We start from the raw sequence: 24441 nt of genomic DNA on the forward strand, positions 1-24441 counted from the left end.
AAATGACAATGAGGTATCACCTCACACCTGTCAGAATGGCATCAACAAATCAACAAATGACAAGTGCTGAAGAGGATGTGGAGAAAAGGGAACTCTAGTACACTGCTGACTGGTGCAACCATATGGAAAACAGTATGGAGTTTCTTCAAAAAATTAAATATGGCCCTGACCAGTTTGGTTCAGTGGATAGAGCGTCGGCCTGCAGACTGAAGGGTCCCGGGTTCGATTCCGGTTAAGGGTATGTACCTGGGTTGCAGGCACATCCCCAGTGGGAGGTGTGCAGGGGGCAGCTGATCGATGTTTCTCTCTCATCGATGTTTCTAACTATCTATCCTCTCCCTTTCCTCTCTGTAAGAAATCAATAAATATTAAAAAAAAATTAAATATGGATCTGCCATTTGACCCAGTGATCCCACTTCTAGGAATATATCCTAAGAAACCAATCAGAAAGAATGTATGCTCCCCTATGTTCATAGCAGCACAATTTACAGTGGCTAAGATCTAGAAACAGCCCAAGTGCCCATCAGTAGATGAGTGGATAAAAAAGCTATAGTACAGTCCTAGCTGGTTTGGCTCAGTGGATAGAGCGTCAGCCTGTGGACTGAAGGGCCCCAGGTTCGATTCCGGTTGAGGGCACGTGCCCTGGTTTCCGGGTTGGATCCCCAGTGTTTGGTGTGCAGGAGGCAGCCGATCAATGATTCTCTCTCATCATTGATGTTTCTGTCTGTCTCTCTCCCTTCCTCTCTGAAATCAATTAAAAAATGTTTTTAAAAAATTAAAAAAGAAGAATGTGAATATATCTTTGGGAGCTATTATTCAGCCAATCCCAGAGACTAGAGAAATGAATGTACTTCATGGTTTGGGAACAGAAAAAAAGCTACTCAAGGACACTATGAAAACACTAGGGGGCATGTGAGCATGGATGGTGAATTAGATTGCAGCGTGGTTATGACAAATGACTGAGCCTTTAGGAGACACATCTAATGTGCTTACAGGGGAAGTGGCACCATTCCTGGGGCTCACTGTCAATTATCCACTTATGTAAAACATTACATGTGTGCATTTTTTAATACATTTTTTATTGATTTTTTACAGAGAGGAAGGGAGAGGGATAGAGAGTTAGAAACATCGATGAGAGAGAAACATCAATCAGCTGCCTCCTGCACACCTCCTACTGGGGATGTGCCCACAACCAAGGTACATGCCCTTGACAGGAATCAAACCTGGGACCTTTCAGTCCACAGGCCGACACTCTATCCAATGAACCAAACCGGTTAGGGCTACATGTGGGCATTTTTTGAGGTGTAATGTAAGCAGTGCATACATCAAGAATACAGTTCAGTTAATTTTCACAAATGGAATACACAGGTGTTCCAAAGAACATCCAGCTGCCCAAATCCCCTCATGCCCCACCCTGTCACTGCCCCTGCGGGTGATACACCCCTATCCTTATGTCTCACACCATATATTGATTTTCCTGTTTTAGAATGTCACAGAAATGGACCTCTTTTGTGCCCGGCTGCTTCTGCTTAATATGGTGTCTGAGGTTCATCCATGTTGTGTGTTTCAGGAGGTTATTCCTTTTCAAGGCGGCATTGTACTCTCTTGTGTGCATTTGCTACAGTGTATTAAACCATTCTACTGCTGATGGAGAGCAAAAAAGAAGATATATAATTGGGGACTCCAGGAACAGAGCATGCATTATGCTTTACCCACTAAGACAGCTATAATCAAAATGACAGACAATCACAAGTGCTGGTGAGAATATGGAGTAACTGAAACCCTCACGCACTGTGGACGGGAATGTAAAATGGTGCAGGTGCTGTGGAAAACAGGCTGGAAGTCCTTCAAAAGTCTAATCATAGAATAACTATATGGCCCAGGAATTCTACTCCTAGGTATATACATGAGAGATATAAAAACATATGTTCACACCAATGCCAGTACACACATGTCCACTGCAGCAATGGTATATAGCAGCCAAAAGGTAGACACAAGCAAGTGCCCATCAATGGGGAAATAGATAAACAGTGTGGCCCATCCACACACTGAAATATTACTACTCAGCTGTGAAAAGGAATGAAGTACTGACACATGCGATAACGTGAATGGACCTTAGAAACGCAAGACTCAGTGGGAGGAGCCAGACACAAAAGGACATGCAGTGTGATTCCATTTCTGTGAAATATCCAGAATAGGCAAATCCATAGGCAGAAAGTGGGTTCGTGGGTGCCAGGGGTTGGGAAAAGTGGTAGGGAGTAGGTGCTAAAGGGGAAGGAGTTTCATTTTGGGGTGACAGAATGTTCTGGAACTAGATCGAGGTGGTTGAAAACTTTGCATGGACTGCAAACACTGTGTGGTATGTGAATTATATTTTAATGAAACTGTCATTAAACTCCAACAACACTCGGGGCAGGGCCAGCTTCCCAGGTGTGTGTCCCACCTGTCACACAAGGAGGGGGCTGGAAACACTCTAGGAAGTGAAGACCAAGTTTCTGGCTGGCTGGCAAGTGGGGAATGTTATTTCGAGCCTGTGTGCTGTACCTCTGCCCAGCAAGGTGTTGAGTATCTCATTCCATCCTTCTAGCTTTTCCTTTTCTGGCACATTTTACAGAGAAGAACTGAGGCTTGGGGAAGTGATGAACGCATGCAGGAGCCTCAGGTGCTGGCCTCAGGGCCCCCAGTGTGGCGAGACAGGCTGAACTGGACCAGGCCATAGGAACATCCTCCCCCATCGGGAGTCCTGGGCTTGGGCAGCCCCTGTGGGGCCCTCCTGGGGCCAGGAAGAGGGATCATGGAATCCCCCAGAGCCTCCAGGAAGACGACTCAGCTTCCAGCTGGATCAGTTACCCCTCCAGTGTTCCAGTAGGGTGGGCTTGTCACCTTTTCTTCACCCTGGTGCTATTTAAAGGTGCCACCTGGGGCTCTGGCTATAGGACTAGGCTGATGGGAGCAGAGGGTCAGGGATTGGAACCCTGGGATGTGTCCTCTGAGGGGCTGTGGGGAAGTTGCTGCCCCGCCCAGGCCTCAGTTTCCCCACCTATCAATGGCGCCTCTTGGCTTTGAGTGTGTGAGGTTCATTGTACTCACCATGCAGGACCAAGGTCACAGGATGTTCCCAGTGAGGTTTGAACGTCTCTGTAAATGATGAGCAGATGTGGGTATAAATGGGGCCATCCCACTCCTAATGCTTAGGACATGCAGCTCCAGACGCTGGGGATGGGGTGCTGTCCTCGGTCACCATCCACTGGCTACAGACATGTCCATGAGTCCCCATCCCCCACCCACAACACCCCATCCACCCACCTGCTCAAATGCCTGTGTGCACTGTCTCACAAGCGATCATTTGCTCTTGTACCCACATGCTCCCCCACCCCCATGCCCACCCCTCAGCAAAGCCTCCTGCCCAGAGGCCTGGCTCTCAGGAAGCTCCAGTTTCGAGGGCAGACAAGTTCCATCTGGACATGCTCAGTCCAGGGGCCTGGCTAGCACAGACATCAAAGACTCAGGCCAGAACTTCTCACTCAATCTCTGACCCCTAATCAACTCCACTTCTGTCTCTCCGTCTCTCCCATATCTGTCTCTTTTAACCATCTTCCCGTGTCTCATACTCATCTCTCCAGCTTTGTCTGTTTCCCTTTGTAGCTCTGCCTCTTAGTCTCTTTGCCTCTCAGTCTTTGTATCTCGCTCTTTCTATGTCTCTCAGGTCTTTCTCTGCCTCATTCTCACTGTCGCTGTCTCAAGTCTCTATCTCTGACTCTGCGTTTATGTCTGTTTCTTTGTCTGTCTCTATCTCTCTGTCTCTATATCTATCTCTCTGTCTCTGTGCCCTGCCTGTCTCACACTTACACCCCGCAGCACTTGCAGGCCAACCCGGTGATTCACAGACACGCACCGCCCTGCCCGCAACGCAAGACAAACACACGCCGAGGCCCCAGCAGGTTTTCCTAAATGGACCGCCCCCGCCCCTCGCCCACTGCGTCCTGGCGCCACTCCAGTTGCCCCGCCTTGTTCCCAGCCCGAAGGCTCCCCATTGGCCCAAACCGGGCGGCCCCTTCGGACTCTCCGCCCCTGACTCAGCAATGGCAGAGCCGCGGACTTGCTCCGGGAGGCAAAAGCCGGCAGAGCGCGGGCGGCAAGGCCATGCGCTGCCGCCTGTGGCTGGGCCTGGCATGGCTGCTGCTGGCACGGGCTCCCGGCACTGCGAGGACCTCAAGCGGTCTCCGGAGACCACGCAGCTACCCACACCTAGAGGGCGACGTACGCTGGCGGCGCCTTTTCTCCTCCACCCATTTCTTTCTGCGCGTCGACCCCAGCGGCCTCGTGCAAGGCACCCGCTGGTGCCACAGCCCTGACAGTGAGTCGCGTGGGGCTGCCGGGTGACGGGGGTGGGGTGGGGGGGAGGTTCTGGACAAATAGGCGGGCAATAACAACTGCAGCAGTAATCTTAACGATGAGCTGGGTCCTCCCTCACGCGACGGATGGTCCTGGGGGCTCCTGTGGTTGTATGGCATTGGCCAAGTCACTTACCCTTTTGGCTTCATTTTCCTCCACAGTAAATTCGGCCAAACCTAAATGGTCACAGAGGAAGCTCCCAGCTCCAGGCCTGGCTCACTAGCGGAGAAAGGGTGTTTACAGATAGTTGAGTTTGGGGTCACTGGGCCCATTTGTAGAGGGGAAACTGAGACTCTAGAAAGCTGGGCTCTGAACTTGACTCCCACAATGCAAAACAAAACTCAGGATCTGCCTGGGTTAGGGACCCCTCTATTTCTTTTTAGGAAACTGAGACAGAGAGGGAAATGACCTGCCCAGGGTCACACTGCTGGGGGGTTGTGTTGCTGGAGTTCCTTGATGCTCCAGAACCTCATCGAGATGGAGTCACTGTCCCAGTTGCCCCACCCAGTAAACAATAGGCTCTCAATAAGTATCTGTGGAATGTATGAGGCAAGAGGAGATGCAGGGGCAAAGAGAAGGGGGTTGGGGACAGTTGGGAAGCCAGGGCGGTTGGTGACGCCATGGGCCTGCCTCAGTCTCCCCACAACTCTGAGCCCTGGGCGGGGGTGGGGTGAGGGGCCGGGGGAATGAAGCTAATCGCTGGCCATTGCCTGAATCACCACCATTAGGGCAGATAATCACCCCTGCCCTTCCCAGATGCTTTCATCTGGGGCTCCCAAGGCCCTCATTAGATTCACTAGACCGGGGCAATGACAGGGGACTGGCTGGGCCGGTTGACTGGTGGTGGACACAGCCAGGCAGGGTGGCCTCAGGCTGGGGTTGAGGCCTGGCTCTGCTGGGTGACCTGAGACAGTTGCTTCTTCTAGCCCAGCCTCAGTTTCCCATCTGGGCAGTGATGGAGTGATAGATGATTGGTTGATGGCTCTGTGTGGGTTGGACTTGGAGGTCTTATGTCCTTCATTAATTCAGTGGTTATTGGGCAATTCTTGTATGCTGTACTGGGTACAAGGGACATAGGGGTAACCAGGACAGCTCACCTTCATGCGGTGCCAGAACAGAGGGTAAAGTGGTTAAACATGTAATATAATTTCAGAGGGGACCACATGTGGTGCAAAGAAAATGAAAACAGGGCAATGTACAAGAGGTGACTGGGGGACTGCTTTATCTGGGAGGTCTTGGGGGCCTCTCCAAGGAAGTGGGCTTGAGTTGAGCCTCATATCAAGAAAAGGAGCTGACCATGCACAAGAAGAGCCAAGGGCCTGGCTGAGAGAACAGCAGGTGCAAGGCCCCATGGGGCATGGGATGAGCTCCTTGTTATCTCAGGTATCCAAGTACAGACTGAAGACCAGAGGGCAAAACCTTGACTCCAGATTAGACCTCCATGCACAGATTTGACCCCATGAAGATGAGCCGTCTCTGGTCACCACTATGTCCCTCATGCCCAGCACAGCATATAAGAGGTACCCAGATTAGACCCCAGTGCATGGCTGAGGGTGTGTGTGGCTCATCCTGAAGTCCTGCTTCACTGGACAGGAAACATTGGCTCAGAGCCAGGCAGAGGTCACCCAGGGTCACCCACCGACAGATGGGGCCTGAAGCTGCCTCTCCTCCTTCCCAGGCCTGTTTCCCCCTTGGGAAGTGGGCACAGTCAGCACCCAGTATCATCACTAAGGCCCTCATAAGAGGAAGGCAGGAGGGTCCAAGTCAGAGATGGAAGAGGCTGTGCTGCTGGCTGTGAAGATGAAGGGGCCATGAGCCAGTGATGTGGCACCTCTAGAAGCTGGAAAAGGCCAGAAATGGTTCTTACTGGAGCCTAAGGAAGGACCAGTCCTGCCCACACCTGGGGTTAGCCCCTAAGATTATGTAAGATGCCTGACCCCAGAACTGTGTGGGCTGAGTGGGGTGCAGTGCTTGGCATAGAGTTGGCACTCAAACAGTGTTAACGGCTATCAAGTTGAATGCACTGTGCTATAAACACCCATGTCCCACCCTCAGGCCTTTGCCTGGGCAGTGCCTCCCTTCTGGAGTTTCATCTCCCTGTAACTGAGTGGCTGCAGCTGGCTGAGTTGTCAGGGCCAGACATGGCAAAGGCAATGAGAACTGTGGGGGAAGCTGCACAGTCCATGGTCACAGTTACACTCAATATTTGTTCTTACTGAAATCAACAGCTCACTCAGGCAAGCATCTAACTCCTCTGGCTTGGTTTTCTCATCCCTGACCTAACCAGGACTCTCCCCTGCCCCACAGCTTGCTCTGGTTCCCCATACCCTTTGGAGAAAGCCCGACTATTCCCCACTTACATCCTCCAATGTGTCAGGGGCACATCCTCTGGACAGGCCCACACAGGTGAGCCTGTGTGGGCCCCAGTGTATTCCCATACCCAGCATAGGGCCAGGCACACAGGTGGTGTTTGGTGAATGTTACTTGAATGAATGAATGAGAGCAAATGGGAAGCAGATGGGGCTGAGGGCCCTAACCGAGCCCTTCCCAGCAGGCATCATTGAGATCCGCTCCATCCGCGTGGGCGTCGTGGCCCTCAAGGCTGTGCACACCGGCTTCTTCGTGGCCATGAGCCGCCGGGGCCACCTCTATGGGTCGGTGAGTGCATGGTGGGGGTGGCCGGTGGTGGGCAGGCACTGGCAGGAAACAGGGTCCAGTGGCCTCATGTTCCTGACCCCCCGCAGCGGATCTACACTGCTCACTGTAGGTTCCAGGAGCGCATTGAGGAGAACGGCTACAACACCTACGCCTCACTTCGCTGGCGTCACCGAGGCCGGCCCATGTTCCTGGCGCTGGACAGGCGGGGGGTCCCTCGACGCGGTGGCCGGACACGGCGGCACCACCTTTCCACTCATTTCCTGCCCGTCATGGTCTCCTGAGGCCCCGAGGGGCCATGAGGAACAGCTAGACAAGATCCAAAAGACATCTGGGCAGGTGGCCAGGGACCAGAGGCTGGAGGAGGCCCAGGCTGTGGCCAAACCATGTCTGGTCACTCATTCCTTTCACAAGCATTGAATGCCTACTGTCTGCAGGGCTCTGGGGACCCTGCAGGAACCCCACACCCACCCTTGTCTGAATCTGAGGTGGGTGAACACTGAGCTGAGTAGGAGCTGTAGGAGTTGAGTCATAAGCTGGGGAGCGAGGAGTCCCCAACAAGGCACCTCCTGGACTAGAGACTGAAGGTCACCAGATCTTGGAAGAGTATTCTGGGCCGGGATACAACCTATCAAAGACGCAGCAGTGGGAACCCATTGGAGTGTTGAGGTAGAGAGGAGCGGGGAAGCTAGGGACCAGGGAGTCTGGGGACCAGGAGGGAGAGGACAACTTGGACATGCCATGGGTGATAGGTCCTGACCTGTGGACATGTTGCCTCACACTGTAAAGGGACTTTGCAGGTAGGATTAAGTCAAGGCCCTGAGATGGGGGTGATCCTGGATTATGGGGTGCAGGGGAGCATTATCATTACAAGGGTCCTCCTAAGAGGGAGGTCTGAGCATCTGAGTCAGAGATGGAAGAGGCTATGCTGCTGGCTGTGAAGATGGAGGAAGGGGCCATGAGCCAGGGATGTGGTACCTCTAGAAGCTGGAAAAGGCCAGAAATGGTTCTTCCTGGAGCCTAAGGAAGGACCAGTCTTGCCCACACCTGGGGTTAGTTAGCCCCTGAGACTTATGCAAGACTCTTGATCCCAGAAGTGTTCAAGAATAAATGTGTGTGGTCACAGCAGATATAGAAACACACATACAGGGTCTGAAATTGAGTAATGTCTTCAAAGCTTCTCAGTTCTTCAGGGGGAGGGGTGCCATGTGCAGACGGAGGGTCTTCATGTCAGTGTCCTCCATAGGCTGGGGATGGAGGGGAGTACATGGGAAGTGCTGTGCATGGGGGAGTCCCCACCACTCTCCCAGAACCCCAGAAACCCCCACCACAGGGCTGAGTTCTGGAGCCTTGCATCAGACAATTCCATTCTAGGCCTCAGTTTCTCCTCCTATAAAGTGAAAATAATGATTGCCCAGCTGGTGTTGCTCAGTGGTTGTGCATCCACTTATGAACCAGGAAGTCACAGTTTGATTCCTGGTCAGGGCACATGCCAGAGTTGCAGGCTCGATCCCCAGTAGGGGGCATGCAGGAGGCAACCGATTGAGGATTCTCATTATTGATGTTTCTCTCTCTCTCCCTCTCCCTTCCTCTCTGAAATTAATAAAAATATATTAAAAAAATAAAGTGAGAATGATGATGCCATTTACCCCATGGGGTTTTATGGGGGTGGGGGGCTAACGTGGGAGCTCCTCCTAAACGAAGGTGGGACATTCTGCTTGGGGCAGGTAATCCCTGGGGAGTAGGGTGAGGGCTTCCACCCATCCCAGCCTCCTGCCACTTAAAATATAGAACACAAAGCCAGGGGTCACTTATGGGGGGATGGGAGGTGGGGGTGGGGGGTGGTAGTACAGAGTGGACACTCACTGTGGTCAGGGCCAATGGTTCCACCCTGGTGACCCTGCACTCCAGAATAGCCTTCGTACATGAACACCATCAGCTGCAGTAAGCACGGGCTGGGGAGGCCCCACCTGACAGCTCAGCACATTGGGGTTTCCTGTTTCATGTTTCCAACGCAGTGACCCTCTGCACCTTCTGGTCGAACGTCACCAGTCCACTTCCAGGGTTCTGGTTTGGGACAGCGGTGTTGGCTGGTGCCCAAGAGGCACAACCCAGGGTCCGGCGCAGAAGGAAAACGCCAACCACCTGCTTCTCTAAGTAGGTGTATTTTTAAATAACTTCCAAGATACATATATTTTTTCCTTTAAAAAACATCTGTCAGAGCAGTTTAGTTCTGTTTTGCTGGTCATTCTTGTGGTCCCGAGCCCCCTGCACTTAAGGCGGGGACTGTTGGCCTGTCTGGTGGGGCCAAGACCCCAGCTGAGTGGCTCTACCCCGTCTTTCCACAGATCATGCAGGGCCGCATGTGAGCTAACGTCCATTTATTTCAAAGCAGTAATAATTTAAAATTATAAAAACCTTTCCACTGTTGAACATGTAGAGGGTGAGGTTAGAGACAAATGGGACAGGGGATGTTGGGGACGCCTGAGGGCGACATATGCCCTACGCCCCTCTGTGCCCAGCCCCTCAAGGGACATCCCTGGGGGAGGGCCGGGCTTCCTCCACAGCCTGGAGGCAGTGGGTCCTCCGAGCCTCTGCCCACAGTTGGGGGCACAGCTGGCACCGGAGTCCATGGGAGCCATGGTGGTGTGAGAGCTGAGGCAGGTGGGGGGCACCTCCTGGCCTCTGGGATGTCCATGTCCCCCCTGCCCACAGGGCCTGGTGCTGGCTGGGGTCCTGTGCTTACTCTGGGGACTGGTGGGGGTACTCAGGAGTTGCTTGCTGGGTTCTCATTGCTGGGCGAGCTGGAGGAGGAGGACGATGAGGAGGAGGAGAAGCTCACCGCGGTCAGGCCTGGGGGGTTGGTGGCCGTGTTCTGTCCTGTGAGGCTTTTTCGGCAGACAGGGCAGCTGTCGTGCTTTGTGGGGAGAGAGGGAAGCAATTCAGAGGCTGACAGGGGGCAGAGGTGGAGAGGGCCCGTGGCCATGGCCACCCACCTGCTCACCTGCTCCAGCCAGGGCACAATGCAGCCGTCATGGAAGAGGTGGTTGCAGGGCAGCTGCCGCACACGCTCACCCAGCTCGTAGTCATCTTTGCATACAGGGCACTCCAGCCCAGAGCCTGCGGGGAGCGGGGATCCCGTGACACATCCAATCAAAGGTGTCCCATTGGGGAGACTGCCCATCCAGAGCCACTTTGGACCCAGGGGAGGGAAAGAGGCTATGTCCTGAGTCCTGTGTCCCAGGGGAACAGAGGAGACACTGATAAAGCCTCCCCTTCAAGCCGACCTTTGGTCTAACATAAAAGTCCTAGGGAAAATACCTTGAAAAGAAAAGAAGCTGGGTGACTGAGGGCCACGTACCTACGTGTTCCTCGGTGACAGTGACGGTGGGGAGGGCCTGGATTTTCTCTTTGTCTGCGGGTGGGGGGCCTGTGTTTTCAAACTGATTGAGGAGCTGAAAGACAAGAGGCCAGAGTGCAGGAGCCCTGCCCGACTCTGAAATGCAAGGCTAGGTTACCTGCAAAAGCACTAAGGCCGCTTTTGTCCTGGTCCCCCAGATCCTCCATTTAGGGATTAGAGGTCAGTCACCCCATGAGGCCCAGCCACCGGCTCCTGCCCACTCTTCTGCTCATCTAGTTAGTGTCACCTCACAGCCAGAGCAGGAAGACAGGGCCCTGGGCTCATGCGGTCTTGTGTCCTGTGAGGCATCAGCTAGAACCAGAGGGCTAGATCCCGTCAGAGACAAAATACTCAAAGGGGTCACTGGCGAGCAACCCTGAAAGTGGCAATGTTCCTGCCTCACAAGTGCCACAGAGGTTATGGTGAACACCCATCCTTGGCACGCGGTTTCCTGCTCTACAGTGGTGCCATGCCAGGAGGAAGCATTTTGGCTGGTGTGCCCCAGCCTCAGGATGGAAGTTCTGGGGCACTAGGAAACTGAGCGTCCACGCCAGGGATGTAATCCACCAGAACACTCCTACAATCCTCTCATCCTCTCAGTGCTGGGGGGCTGGCAGGGGGGAATGGCCTGTTGAAACGATGGTGATGACCCTAGTGCCACCTGGGGAGGCCCACCCTGTACCTGCGTGATGATCGCATCCAGCCCGTTGGCCCCCCAGGCGTAGTCCATCGGGTTTGAGTGCAGGACACCCCTGGGCAGAGACGTGTGGGGTTCAAGTAGCAGAGGGGCTGGGGGGCACTTAGGGGACCCGCCCACCTACTCACCAGGGGCCCAGGCCCAGGTTGGGGATGGTGGCTGGAGTGATGATGCCATTGACCAGCTGCTGGATGATCCTGGAACAGAGCAAGGCCAGGCCTGTGGTTAGTGCCTTCCCAGGGTCAGGGCCTCCTTAGGGAGGAACACACAGAAAACTGGAGCCCCGCTTCTAAATCCACAACATTTAAAGGCTGTGCTTTCGACCAGTAAGATTTGTGATGAGGAAGAAGAATGCAACATGGGAGGGACCTCACGGAGTTCCAGGCCAGGTTTCCCCAAGGCCCAGATGGCACCTATGGCTGTGACACCACATCCAAACCCCATTATACAACCTGGGGGAACATCCTGGAGGTCATGAGAGCCATGGGGTCAACCCTGCTGTTTGCAGCAGGCCCAAAACATCCAGTCCAGATCCTGCTGTACCCAGAGCCCAAGGTCTGTAGGGTGTGGGTGCTGCTCAGACATGAGACAGCAGGGGCATCAGGGACTGGCTGGGCCGAGCTAGAAATGCCTCCAGCTCAGTGAGGGAAATGGATGGGCTGTATGTAGTAAGCCCATTTTAAGTGACATGGGGGCTTCATGTATAGTCAAGTTATCTCAGAGATGTGTGAGAAGCCTAGCCTCGCCTCCTCTGGAGAGATGGGGCCTGCAAGGAACAATGTTTTTATTCTCAGTCCTTCTGAGCGCCTTTCCCCTTCCTGTGCAGTCATCAAGCTAAAAAGCTGTTTGGGTACCTGCACACAGGAGGGGGCAAGGCGCCCCGTTACAGGGCAGGGATATCAGGAACTACCAGCTCGCTGCTGCTCTGGGACAAAGACCTGAAGGTGAATCAGCCACACCCAATGAAGCCCTGCTCAGAAGGACAATGGGGACACTCAGTGGACATGAGGCTCTCCCAGCCCTGTCCAGGTCCTTGAGCCACACTTCAGCCCCCAGCCCCCCAGCGAGGGACCCGACCCCTATCTGCACCACCCCATTTTGCATGGTGGGCTTGGGTGGCTCTGCCAGAACTCATGGGAGAACTGCCCTGCCCAGAGGCAACATCCACACCATCTTCTGGATGGGCAGATGGTCTCCAAGTGAGGTGGGCAGGCTAGAAGCCCCCAAGAGCAACCCACCCACCTGCCCCCCACAGCCCCCTCACCCTTCTAACGTGGGGACGCCTTCATGCCGGCCGGTGGCCCTCCTCGCAGTGAGGCGGGCTCGGGGCTGCCGGGCGCCATACCGGTGCCGGGACTGCTGCTCTCTCTCCCGCCGGCTCTCGGGGTCTCTGCCATTGTCGGCCAGCGCCCCTGGGGGGAACGTGGGGATCTCAAAGCTGTCATCAAAGATGCCGAAAGCAAACTGCCCGTAGCCCTGCGGCAGCGTGAAGAGGTGTTGGTCCACATTCTGCGGGAGGAAGGCCGTGACCGTGGGCCCCTTGCATGGGCGCCACAGTTCCTCCCCACTGTGGCCACTGTTCTAGGCTCAGGGCTTCAAGGGGACAGGAAGACACCAGAGAAATCTTGGTGCACATGCAGGATGCAGGAGGCTCTCGGAGGAGGGACCAAGGATGGGGAGTTCAAGAGATCCCAGGGCTCTGGCCAGATAGCTCAGTTGGTTAGAGTATCATCCCAATACACCAAGGTTTCAAGTTCGATCCATGGCCACAGCACATACAACAATCAACCAATGAATACATAACTAAGAGGAAAAACAAGTTGCTGCTTCTCCTTCTATCTGCCCCCCCTCTTCCCTCTTTCAAATCAATTAAAAAATTTTTTTTTAAGTTAAAAAAAAAAAAAAAAAAAAGGCCCCAGTAGTCGGGGAGAAGGAGAACCCTGCCTGTTGGGGAGCGGGGTGAACAACCACCTGCAGGACGAGGGGCTGAGTCTGTTTCCTCAGCCATGCAGGGCATGATCCATTGTCAGGGGAGGCCAGTCAACTCACCTCAAATGGCTGCCTGCTTTGGTCTGTGGGGGCTGTGGAGGGAGCGGAACCGTTCTCTGTACTCCTGGGTGGACACGGTGCAAGTCAGCAGTGGGGCGACCCGCTGGAGAAGAGGCAGGACCCCCGCCTGACCCCCACGGGCCTCAGGGTCACTCTCCACCCTCAGCAGCCCCTGCCCTCATCCCAAGTCAGGAGAGTGAAGACCATCTTAATCTCTGGCTGCCCAGGGACTTCAGGGCACTGCCCCAAGCCCACCCCCTGCCCACCATCACCCTCCCAGGCTCTGTCCACCAAAACAGCTCTGAACCAGCACTGGGTGCAGCTCCCACATGTTCCCTCGGCACAACTCTGCCCTCTCACCCCAGAAGCCTGGATCCTACCAGCATGCACCTGGGCCCGAGACCTCTGTGACCAAGGGGCTGCATTACCTGGTCTCTTCTGGCAGCTCCTCGATGAAACCAGACTCACATCGTGGGCAGATGTAATCCTGTGGGAGGAGAGAGCAGGTGAGTGTGATCTAAGGATCCTGGCCCCCATGGCATCTGCCTCTGTGGGCTCACTGGACATCCCTGCCTGGAGCAAGACACATCTTGGTCCCTGGTCTCAGGCCCCAGCAAGCAGCAGAGGATAGGAGTGAGGCCCAGGATGGGTATCACCTCAAGGAACCCATCTGTGAAACTGCTGCATTCCAGGGTCAGACCCAGCAGAGGTCCAGCTGGTGGGTATGGACAGGGCTTGGGCACGGGCACACATCAACCAGAGCTACAACCTCTGTATCTTGACCTGCTCCTCTGCAGGTGATCTCTCCACCCACGCACATCCCAGTCACAGAGTTTCAGTGTGTCCACTCAGTATATTAGCTGATGAAGGCTCTGACAAGGCCTGTAGCAACCATAGGCCAGCTAATGAGGGTCCAGTAAAGCTGTTTAAGAGAATGTTCGAGTGACCCCCCCCTACACGCACATAAAGGAGATGTGGTCCTGGGCAGGCGCCTGAGGGTCCAGTAAAGCTGTTTAAGAGAATGTTCGAATGACCCCCCTACACGCACATAAAGGAGATGTGGTCCTGGGCAGGCGCCTGACCCTATACTCCTAGGTGGCTGCACAAGAGACTCTGTATAGGACTCCAGGGCTATCTGGGCATCAGAGGAGGTTCAGCTCCCAGGAAGGTGGCCACTGAGGGCAGAGGGACCGGCATGTAGATGCCCCACAATGGAATTTCTGGAACATATTGGCAGCCCTGGCAGAAGATCTGTGACCCTAAGCTGGTGTGTGACCCCAGCCTACATCGTGCTTGTTGGGTGTGTGCAGATTTCAAGGTTATCACAGGTGTCCCTAAAGCCACAGAGAGGACACAAGCCGTGTGCAAGACCTGCTTCTGCCCAAGGTGATTTTCAGAAGCACGGCCCATGTGCTGTGAGAGAAGGTGGGGCTGTTTACAGTCCCATGTGGCACTGCTTTCTGCACAAGTAGCCCCATGGTGGGGTGCTGGACATCTTCATCTGGACAGTGGGCACTCCATAGCGCACCCCTGGTCCCTCTCACCTGCCTGGCTGCCAAAAGCAAAGCTGCCGGAGCCAAGTGGGGAGGGCAGGTGGGAGCTGCACAGGTCATTGGGCCTTGTATCCAAAATATATAAACTGCAGGTGTCCTCAAACTACAGCCTGCGGGCCACATGCGGCCCGCCAAGGACATTTATCCGGCCCGCCCGGTGCCGCTGCCTGTCCTGTTTAGCAGCCGACTCGTCCCGGGCCCGCAGTGCTCATAGGAATTTGTTCATAGTTTTTTTTTTAAACTATAGTCCGGCCCTCCAACGGTCTAAGGGACAGTGAACTGGCCCCCTGTTTAAAAAGTTTGAGGACAGCCCTGACCGTTTGGCTCAGTGGATAGAGCGTCAGCCTGCCAACCGAAGGGTCCCAGGTTCGATTCCGGTCAAGGGCATGTACCTTGGTTGCGGGCACATCCCCAGTGGGGAGTGTGCAGGAGGCAGCTGTTCCATGTTTCTCTCTCATCGATGTTTCTAACTCTCTATCCCTCTCCCTTCCTCTGTGTAAAAAATCAATAAAATATATTTAAAAAAAAAAAAAAAAAAGTTTGAGGACCCCTTATAAAGAATCCTTACAATTCAACATTAAAAAGACAAACAGGCCAAAACCGGTTTGGCTCAGTGGATAGAGCGTCGGCCTGCGGACTGAAGGGTCCCGGGTTCGATTCCGGTCAAGGGCATGTACCTTGGTTGCGGGCACATCCCCAGTGGGAGGTGTGCAGGAGGCAGCTGATCGATGTTTCTCTCTCATCGATGTTTCTAGCTCTCTATCCCTCTCCCTTCCTCTCTGTGAAATATCAATAAAATATATTTAAAAAAAAAAAAAAAAAGACAAACAGCCGAAACCGGTTTGGCTCAATGGATAGAGCGTCGGCCTGTGGACTGAGGGGTCCCAGGTTCGATTCCGGTCAAGGGCATGTACCTTGGCTGCGGGCATATCCCCCGTGGAGGGTGTGCAGGAGGCAGCTGATCGACGTTTCTCTCTCATCGATGTTTCTAGCTTTCTATCCCTCTCCCTTCCTCTCTGCAAAAATATCAATAAAATATATTTAAAAAAAATATATATATATATATATATAACAACAACAAAAAAAAAGACAAACAACCCAGTTAAAAAATGACCAAAGGATCATTTCTTCAGATACACAAATGGCCATTACCCATAAAAAGACGCTTGACACCACCGGTAACGGAAATGCAGGTCACAACCAGGGAGACAGACTGCACACCCATGGGATGACTACCCTCAAACAGACGACAGTGACAAGTGCTGGCGAGGACATGGAGGAATCAGAACCTCCAACACGCTGGTGGGAATGTGAAACGGGCAGTCTCTCTATAACACAGTGAGCAGTTCCTCTGAAGGTCACACAGTTACCACATGACCTTGAAATGCCACTGCTAGGTGTCCATCAAGAGAAATAAAAACACACCTACAAAGAATCCTATCCAACCATGACCATGTCTCGAGTCACAAGAGCCACAACAACCCAAGTGTCCATCAACGCTTGAATGTGGTCATCCATGTATTGGAACATAACTCAACCATGAAAAGGAGTGATGCACTGACACTCGCTATAACGTGGATGGACACATGAAGCTCAGTGGGAGAAGCTACAAAAGGCTACACACAGTGCATGATTCCATTTATGCGATCTCTCCAAAACAGGCAAATCCACAGGGACAGGAAGTGGGTTGGTGGTTGTCAGGGGAGGGAGATGAGGTGACTGTTGATGAGGACAGGTTTCTTTTGGAGTGATGGAATATTCAGAAATTGGATGAAGGGCTTTGGTGCAGGACTCCAAGTATACTAACCACACTGAAGTGTACATTTTAAATGGGTCATATCTCAGTAAATTGTTATAAGAAATGGTGAGGAGCCCTAACCGGTTTGGCTCAGTGGATAGAGCGTTGGCCTGCAGACTCAAGGGTCCCAGGTTCGATTCTGGTCAAGGGCATGTACCTTGGTTGCGGGCACATGCCCAGTAGGGAGTGTGCAGGAGGCAGCTGATCGATGTTTCTCTCTCATCGATGTTTCTAACTCTCTATCCCTCTCCCTTCCTCTCTGTAAAAAATCAATAAAATATATTTTTTTAAAAAAAAGAAATGGCCGAAACCGGTTTGGCTCAGTGGATAGAGCGTCGGCCTGCGAACTGAAGGGTCCCGGGTTCGATTCTGGTCAAGGGCATGTACCGTGGTTGTGGGCACATCCCCAGTGGGAGGTGTGAAGGAGGCAGCTGATCGATGTTTCTCTCTCATCGATGTTTCTAACTCTCTATCTCTCTCCCTTCCTCTCTGTAAAAAAATCAATAAAATATATTAAAAAAAAAAAAAAGAAATGGTGAGGATAGCAGTCCTCTGCCCTCCTAAGAAGGGGTGTGAGGGCAAGGGACAGCTCTACCATAGTGAGTGATCACCATAATCATAACCCAACACGGGATTCCCAGCCAGTGGGGTGTCACTCAGGTGCTCCTCCTAGCACCCACCTGCCAGCCCTCAGCCTGTTGTTTACTTCAAGGTTTCACATGAGCTACAAGAGGCTTTGTGAACAAGCCCACGGGGAAATGTGGCTGCCGGGGGGTTTGCATTGGCCACAGTTAGGATGCAGGTAACCAGACACCCCATAAACATGTCAAGGTCAGGACCTCTGCACTATGTCCAGCGGCCTCCTGAAGGCGCTGCGCAGTGACTCCTATGTGGAGCTGAGCCAGTACCGGGACCAGCACTTCCGGGGTAACAATGAAGAGCAGGAAAAATTACTGAAGAAAAGCTGTACATTGTATGTTGGAAATCTTTCCTTTTATACAACTGAAGAACAAATCTATGAACTCTTCAGCAAAAGTGGCGACATAAAGAAAATCATTATGGGCCTGGATAAAATGAAGAAAACAGCATGTGGTTTCTGCTTTGTGGAAAAATGCCTGCGGTACATAAATGGAACTCGTCTGGATGACCGGATCATTCGCACAGACTGGGATGCAGGCTTTAAGGAGGGCAGGCAGTATGGCCGTGGACGATCTGGAGGCCAGGTACGAGATGAGTATCGACAGGACTATGATGCTGGGAGAGGAGGCTATGGAAAACTGGCCCAAAACCAGTGAGCAAAAACCATCATGAAAAACTCACTCATTTGGCCTGCTGAATTTGATGTACATTACCTAAGGTCTGCAAACCTGCCATTTTTACAAATATTTGATCAATGTCTCTGCTGAGCCAGACACCACTTCATGGCTTTCCTCTGAAAATTATTAAAGGACAGAAGCCAAAAGAATGCCTTTAATTCTAGTCTTAGAATATTGGGCATGTGTAAGGTTACCGGAATGATTTTTTTACCAGGTCAAAAATTGTGTTCCCTGGCAACGGAGTTTATCTATAATGTTGATTTACCAGCCAAAAACACCACACGTCTTTTAGGAAAATTGGAAAAGTTTACAATTTTGTTTACTGTGTTTGTGTGTAAGCAGGTTCATGTTCTACACATTGGGGCCTGTAATTACTATTTAAAATTTTTTTAAGTTGCCTTGAGATAAAGTTTAATAAATGGAGTTTTGTGATATTGTAAAAAACAAAAACAAAAACAAAAAAAACATGGCAAGGTCAGACAAACCTGCCCATCACCAGGAGTCTGCCCAGGGAACCCCTCAGGTCCAGGTTCACAGGAAGGTCCAAATCCTAGTAGAGCCCTCACCCCAGTCTTGCAGATGTGCCATGTGGCCTCAGAATGAACATCAGTTTGACCTGCTGGAAATGGGCAACCTATTCTCCCACTTTTAAGGCTCATTGCAGCTCCTGGGCACTCATTTCTCTCAGCCTGTCCCATCGTCCTTGTCCTCCAAGGTCCCAACACCCGCCTGAACCCAACCACTCTGTGCAGGTCACTATGGAGCCCCATCTCAGCACTAAACACTATCAGCACATGGTCAGGTCCAGAACCATCTGGCCAGGCCACTCCCACAGCTCCGCCCCCTCCAGACCCAAGTCCAGGCTGCCTCTGCCCTCCCCCCTGCCCTCTCACCCTGGCAGCCTCACAATGGTCCTGCCCATCTCAGGGCCTACACACCATCCCCTCTGGAGGAGCACTCTTCCCCATATATCTACCTGGCTGGCCCCCTCACGGAAGCTGGGTCTCTGCTCAAACGTCACCTCCCGGCTGCAATCCTCGGACTCCCCACCTGTAAACGGAGGATGGTTTACATCCCCAGGGCTCTGAAATCCAGCAGCTGCTGAGGACCCAAGGGCTGTGGTTTGACATTGGGTCGTGGTCAGGCCCTGCCTCTGTGCTCTGTGCAGAGTCCAGAGTGGCCCTTCTGAGCCATAGGCTGCCCCAGACTTGAGGCAGGGCTCCAGCCTGCTTGCAGGCAGTGGGGAGGAGCCAGAACCAGGAGTCTCCCATGCCCTCCTCCTCAGAGAGCATATCCCAGAGATTTTTATTAAATCAGAGTGGCCAATGGTAGAAACCCACATCCCAGCAAGGGGACTGTGAGATGGAATGTATCCCTCCCACAAGGCAGAACTTATCTCCAGTGACAGGGTCAAGGTGGCAACTGCTCCTCTTCTAGGTGGAGCCAACAGCCCGCTTACTGGGCCCTAACTTGTGAGCACCTATCCTTAGCCCAGTGGTGGGCAAACTGCGGCTCGCAAGCCGCGGTTTGCCGCTCTGTTGACTAATGAGTTTGCCGACCACTGCCTTAGCCAATGACTTGTCATGAATTAGTTACTTCTCCCCTCAGAGAAAGGATGAAAGGGGACCACCCCAGCATCATCACCTTAGCAACAGCAGTAGCCAGAGCACCAAGGATGACACACAGATGCTAAATTCACTGAGCACTCACTCCGTACACTGGGCCCCTAGGACATGGTCAGAAGGTACTACGGTATTTGGCTCCTCCTTGGTGACGGGAAGGACATGGGGGCTTTAACATGGGGGCCCATGTCACCTGGACCAGCCCTCAGGACAGGCACCATCCTTTGTCTAAGACTCCTTCACACCATACATAGGCAGAGGGCCCACAGTGAAGTTGGGGAAACTGAGGCAGGAGCTGGAGAGATGCCTGCCCCATATGATCACCCACTACAGTGACAGTGCCTCAGTGGCCCGGGCCCCTCAGGGTTCCTCGGGAAAAAGCAGAGCTCCAGGTGCAGCACTGACCCCAGAGAGGGCTGGTGCAGAGGTGTAGCAGGGGTACATGGACTCAGACCCAAACACAGACAAAATGAGACCTCTATAGCCCCCAGACCCCTTGGGTGCACTTGCTGCTCCCTCCACCCCATGTAAACCTCCTCAAATGTCACTGGGAACACTGTCCCAATCCCATCCCTGTCCCTTACACCCCAGTCATGCCCCATCTGTCTCCGTGAGCCCTACGCACACTGCTGGATGCCGGAGTACAGAGCCCTGCCAGGACCTGGCATCATTTAAGGCCCACTTCACGCCAGCCACACACCTATCACACACACACACAGACCTCAGCAGATGGTTTAATTCAGGGGCACCTACCTAACCCAACCTTCCTCAATCTTCCCAGGCTGCTTTTGATACCATCATAGGGACTGAGACTCCCATCTCCCACGCAACTGGTGTGCAAGAACCTGCCCTGAAGAACTGACCTCTGCACAAGTCCCAAGGATGTCGGGCACAGCAGGTCCACATCCAGGACCCTGCAGTCATGCACATCCACCACGTCCCCAGCACTCCAGTTTCCAGGTAAGGATCGAGTCTGGGCCTGTGCATCAGCCTCAAGGCTTCCAAGTCAGCTGACCTGTCTGGTTCCTGCTCTCACATGCCACACTCCAGGTAGGCCAGTGGTCGGCAAACTGCGGCTCGCGAGCCGCATGCAGCTCGCGAGCCACGGTTTGCCGCTCTGTTGGCTAATGAGTTTGCCGACCACTGACCTAGACTCTTGATTCCAATAATTACAGGCTGTTGTTGTTCCTTGTGATTAAGCCCCTATTCCAGTGGTCGGCAAACTCATTAGTCAACAGAGCGGCAAACCGCGGCTCGCGAGCTGCATGTGGCTCGAGAGCCGAAGTTTGCTGACCACTGACTAGGCGACCCACCTTTCCCTTTGCGTTCTGGGAGTCAGGTGCTGGGCTCCTTTGTACAAAGATACTCCCAGTGGACCTCATCGAGCAAGTGTGGATTATCTCATCAAACCCATCTGACAGCGAGGAGACTTGAGGCCCAGGGAGGTTGAACACCTCACCCACACACAGCAGAGAAGACGTGCAGCTGGGTGCAGCCTCAGCAGGATCCTTGATTCGAGCCCAGCTGATAGAGCCCATGAGTCCAGGGTACCTGAGAAAGAGCTACTGTGACAACAGCCATTTCCTGTCACAACTGCAGTAGGAGCTGCATAAAAACCAGCCCAAGTATCTTATAGCAGATACAGTGGGGCTAGTTTCCCACAAACATAAGTCCCCATTTCTGAGGGTGACTGCTGGCTGGGACCTTCTGCTGTTACCAAGAACCAACTTTCCCTCCCTAAGAACACCAGGTGTTCCCCTTAATGATAAACATCACCCTGTCTACTGAGCCTCATTGAATCCCACGCCAAGCACCCTCCCATCCACCCAGATACCCCCTCCCTTCCATACTTGCTCTTAGGATATTTACCACCATTCCTGACTAAATACTTGACAATCAGTGTTCAAGGTTCACTCCCTGACCAGTCTATAAACCCTGAGGGCAAAGGTGATGGCTATCTTGACACCACCGGATTCTGTGACTAGGAAAGTCCTCATCAGCCCAGTGACAGTCAGAAGAGGTCAGAGTCTTTCTGGTCCAAGGCCATATAGTCAGGAAGTGGCCACACCAGGCCAGGACCCAGGCCCTGTGCTGGCCCCAGGATGGGAAAACCTAGGACAGCTAACTGTGCAGATGCCCAGCTGCAGCCTCAGCCTCCACCCAGGGCCTACCCTGGGGCTCACACCAACTGTGAGGGACTGCATCCAACTAATCCAGGCTGGTGGGCTGTCAGGCGACCAGCCCCTTCCTGCCACAGTGGAGAAAGAAAGAACCAAGAGCTGGGGCTCAGGAAGCCAGAAGAGACAGAAGCAAGACTGGAGTTCAGCTCCCCAAGTCTGTGCTCACCCACCCCTGGTTTCGGTTTCATTTTATTTTCCCCTTTCCCTAGGAAGGGGAGGAAGTCCCTTGCTTCTGGAAGCCACACCACTCCTACACTTTTTCTCCTCCTGGACCCTAGGCACCACTCTCCCAGCTCTAGTTCCTTGTCTTCTCTGTTTCTAGGATCATCTGAACAGTCTCCTTCTCCTGGCTCTTCCTGGCCCCCTCCCAGCAGCAATCCTTCTTCCCAGGGAACCCCAGGGCTGGAAAGGAAGGACTAAGTGTAGCTTTGAAATCAAAACAGGCTCTTCCACCCACCAGCCAGGTGACTGTGAGGAGATAAAGTACAAGGAGCGCACCCTGTAGGTGCTCAGTAAATCCTGGCCACTTCCAGATCCCACACCTGCTCCCGGTGAACTGGCCCAGCAGCAAATGTCAGGTCCGTGGCCGGCATGAGCCGCCGAAGGCCTGTTTTTCCACCTGTGAAATGGGACCGGATCAGCCAAGAGCAGGGGAACACTGGTCCCACCCCAGACCTACTGACTCAGAATCTCCGGAATGAGGGGCCTGGAGAACTGTCTTTATCAAGAAGCCCCCTCCTGTACCACTCGGCGCGATCAGGCCATCTTGGGAAATACTGGCCTAAAAGAGCAAGATGTTCGGTGGGCTCAAGCCCCAAGGAAGCGCAAGAACGCGGGTCAGACCGGCGCAGGGCCACAGCCCCTCGTCCCGACGACGGAGCACAGGTGGGGGACTTCCACCGGGCGGCCCACAGCGAGGCGCGGCGCCGACGACGCGCTCCGGGAACGGCCCCCGGTCACCTTTCCTCCAAGGCCCCGCTTCCTCCTGGGCGGCGCGCCGGAGCAGGTCACGCGGCCTCCACGAACCTCCGTTTCCCCGTCGGGGACCCAGCGGCCTCACGGGGCGGGAGGCCGCGGATCGGGATCACCGGCCCCGCTGCGCCACCGGAGACAGGCCCCGCCTCGGAAACCCCCGCAGGGCCCATGCCGCCGCCGCTGGGGCTCAGTTTCCTCGTCTGGGCCAGCTCGCCGCAGGACGCAGGAGAGAGCCCGCCGCCCAACGCCCGGCTCGGGGCTCACCGGCAGACGCGGCACGATCTCGACCGAGCAGCAGTGGCAAAAGTACCGTCCGGGCTGCGGCGACGCCTCAGCCATGGCCGCCGCCGCCTCCTCCGCGCCGCCCGCCCACCGCGCGGCGTTCGCCGCCGGCCGTTTGCTGCTCACTCGCCGGCCGACGAGCCCGCGCACGCTCACGCACGGCACGCACAGCGCACGGGGCGGAGCGGGGAGCGCGGGAGCCGGTCTGGCGGCGCGCACAGCGGGCGGTGGCCCGGTCGACGGTGGCCGCCGAGGGGCAAACTAGGTGCTGGAGCCTCCGGAGCTGGGCTTTGGACAGAGGGGCGGGGCCTGAATGGGGTGAGGTCGAGTTTCTTCTAACCTGCAAAAGCCCCCTACTTCTCCTCCTTATTCCTCCGACCTCAAGTCCCAATATCTCCCCTCACTGTCCTTATTGCTCCTGGAACGCAACAGGCGCGCTCTCACCTCCGGGCCTTTGCACTGGCTGTGCTTCTCCTGGGTGCACAGTTCTCGACACAGAGGCATTCTTCCTCATGTCTTTCAATTATTTCAAAATGTCTAATCTATTGAGATGCCCTCCTCACTAGCACTATTTTCACCTAGTAAACTGTTGGGTCAGTTCCACAGCAGATGGGATGTTTGTATTTTGTTTCCGGCTAGACTCATAACAGTGCCTGGCACACGGGCATTCCCTAAACAATTGTTGAATGAATACAGGCAAGAGACCCATTCCTGGATCAAAGGAGGTCCCGGCCCAATCATGCATTTACTACTATTTCTTTCTCTACTCAACAAATATCCATTGAGCACCTGGCTGCAAGGACACAGCATGGGAAACGACAGGGAAAAGGGTGGTCTGAAATACTCTGGCTGGAGCAAACACAGATAGGTTCAGACACCTCTAGCTGCTTTAAGATGGGGCTTTAACATGGGGGCCCATGTCACCTGGACCAGCCCTCAGGACAGGCACCATCCTTTGTTTAAGACTCCTTCACACCACACAGAGCCAGAGGATGGAACCCTAAGGTGGCCCTAGTTCTTCCTGGGGACACAGTCAGAGCTTCCTAGGGGAGAGGGCATTAGCCAGGGTGTTGAAGAAATAAAAAGTATCGCCTATGTGTAAAAGGTCTTGAATGTCAGGAGGCTAAGGAGAGGGAGTTGTCTGCCAGTGTCTTGTCTCACACAAGGCTCGGGGTGATTCCTGTTCTGACCACCAGAGTGCGCACTGGCCCCATCACTGGGAATCCAGGAACTCTCAGATCCAAGGAGGAGTCGATCCTTTGCCTAAGACCTCTCATGCCCAGCTACTGGCTCACTTCACACCGCCCGACATTCATTCTTTAATTCTGCAGAAGTGTATGAAGTACTACCCAAGAGGCCTTGGAGCCAGTAGGCTCATGTTCAAATCTCACAAACCACACTGGCTGTGTGACTCTGGACAAGTTGTTTGACCTCTCTGGGCAGGTGGCAAAAACTGCCTCCCAAAGCTTAGATGAGACTTGGGACACACATGGGTAGCCATAGCACCTCCTTGGTCTTC

The 24441-nt window shown here is 53.8% G+C and overlaps 4 protein-coding genes across 13 annotated transcripts in view; 2 read left to right on the forward strand and 2 right to left on the reverse strand.

Annotated features, from left to right (window-relative positions):
- Positions 1-3134, reverse strand: part of POLRMT (RNA polymerase mitochondrial) — a 43704-nt gene extending 40570 nt beyond the window's left edge. The window contains exon 1 of the mRNA XM_080673420.1: positions 3091-3134. Coding sequence (XP_080529546.1) covers positions 3091-3093 — 3 coding nt within the window. The 5' untranslated portion in view covers positions 3094-3134. The remainder of the gene's footprint in view (positions 1-3090) is intronic.
- A 513-nt stretch (positions 3135-3647) lies between these two features.
- On the forward strand, positions 3648-8662 carry FGF22 (fibroblast growth factor 22). 2 transcript variants are annotated; one of them, XM_080673428.1, is made up of 3 exons: positions 3648-4357; positions 6950-7053; positions 7163-8662. In XM_080673428.1, exons 1-3 carry the CDS (start codon positions 3952-3954, stop codon positions 7178-7180), a joined length of 528 nt encoding a protein of 175 aa, XP_080529554.1. In that variant the 5' UTR covers positions 3648-3951; the 3' UTR covers positions 7181-8662. The 2 variants fall into 2 exon arrangements, with proteins under 2 accessions (XP_080529554.1, XP_080529553.1); XM_080673427.1 differs by having other exon boundaries at positions 7140-8204.
- Positions 8147-23160, reverse strand: RNF126 (ring finger protein 126). Of its 8 annotated transcripts, none has more exons than XR_013960857.1 (11): positions 22905-23150; positions 13625-13683; positions 13197-13260; positions 12412-12656; positions 11276-11344; positions 11133-11202; positions 10412-10505; positions 10055-10170; positions 9797-9967; positions 8917-9117; positions 8147-8297 (listed from the first exon to the last, which is right to left on the reverse strand). XR_013960857.1 is itself a non-coding variant. In XM_080673424.1 (9 exons), exons 1-9 carry the CDS (start codon positions 22977-22979, stop codon positions 9818-9820), a joined length of 942 nt encoding a protein of 313 aa, XP_080529550.1. In that variant the 5' UTR covers positions 22980-23160; the 3' UTR covers positions 9197-9817. The 8 variants fall into 8 exon arrangements, 3 of the variants coding, with proteins under 3 accessions (XP_080529550.1, XP_080529551.1, XP_080529552.1); XR_013960858.1 differs by having other exon boundaries at positions 8152-8297; positions 12412-12623; positions 22905-23095; XR_013960859.1 differs by having other exon boundaries at positions 8197-8440; positions 12412-12623; positions 22905-23072.
- Positions 17396-17842, forward strand: LOC308250791 (nuclear cap-binding protein subunit 2-like; the record flags this gene model as incomplete). Of its 2 annotated transcripts, XM_080673497.1 has the most annotated exons (2): positions 17396-17513; positions 17634-17842. In XM_080673497.1, 2 exons carry the CDS (start codon positions 17396-17398, stop codon positions 17840-17842), a joined length of 327 nt encoding a protein of 108 aa, XP_080529623.1. The 2 variants fall into 2 exon arrangements, with proteins under 2 accessions (XP_080529623.1, XP_080529622.1); XM_080673496.1 differs by having other exon boundaries at positions 17396-17842.
- Positions 23161-24441: the final 1281 nt, after the last annotated feature.

The sequence above is a fragment of the Plecotus auritus genome, assembly GCF_963455305.1.
Source record: "Plecotus auritus genome assembly, chromosome: 6".
Lineage (NCBI taxonomy): Eukaryota > Metazoa > Chordata > Mammalia > Chiroptera > Vespertilionidae > Plecotus > Plecotus auritus.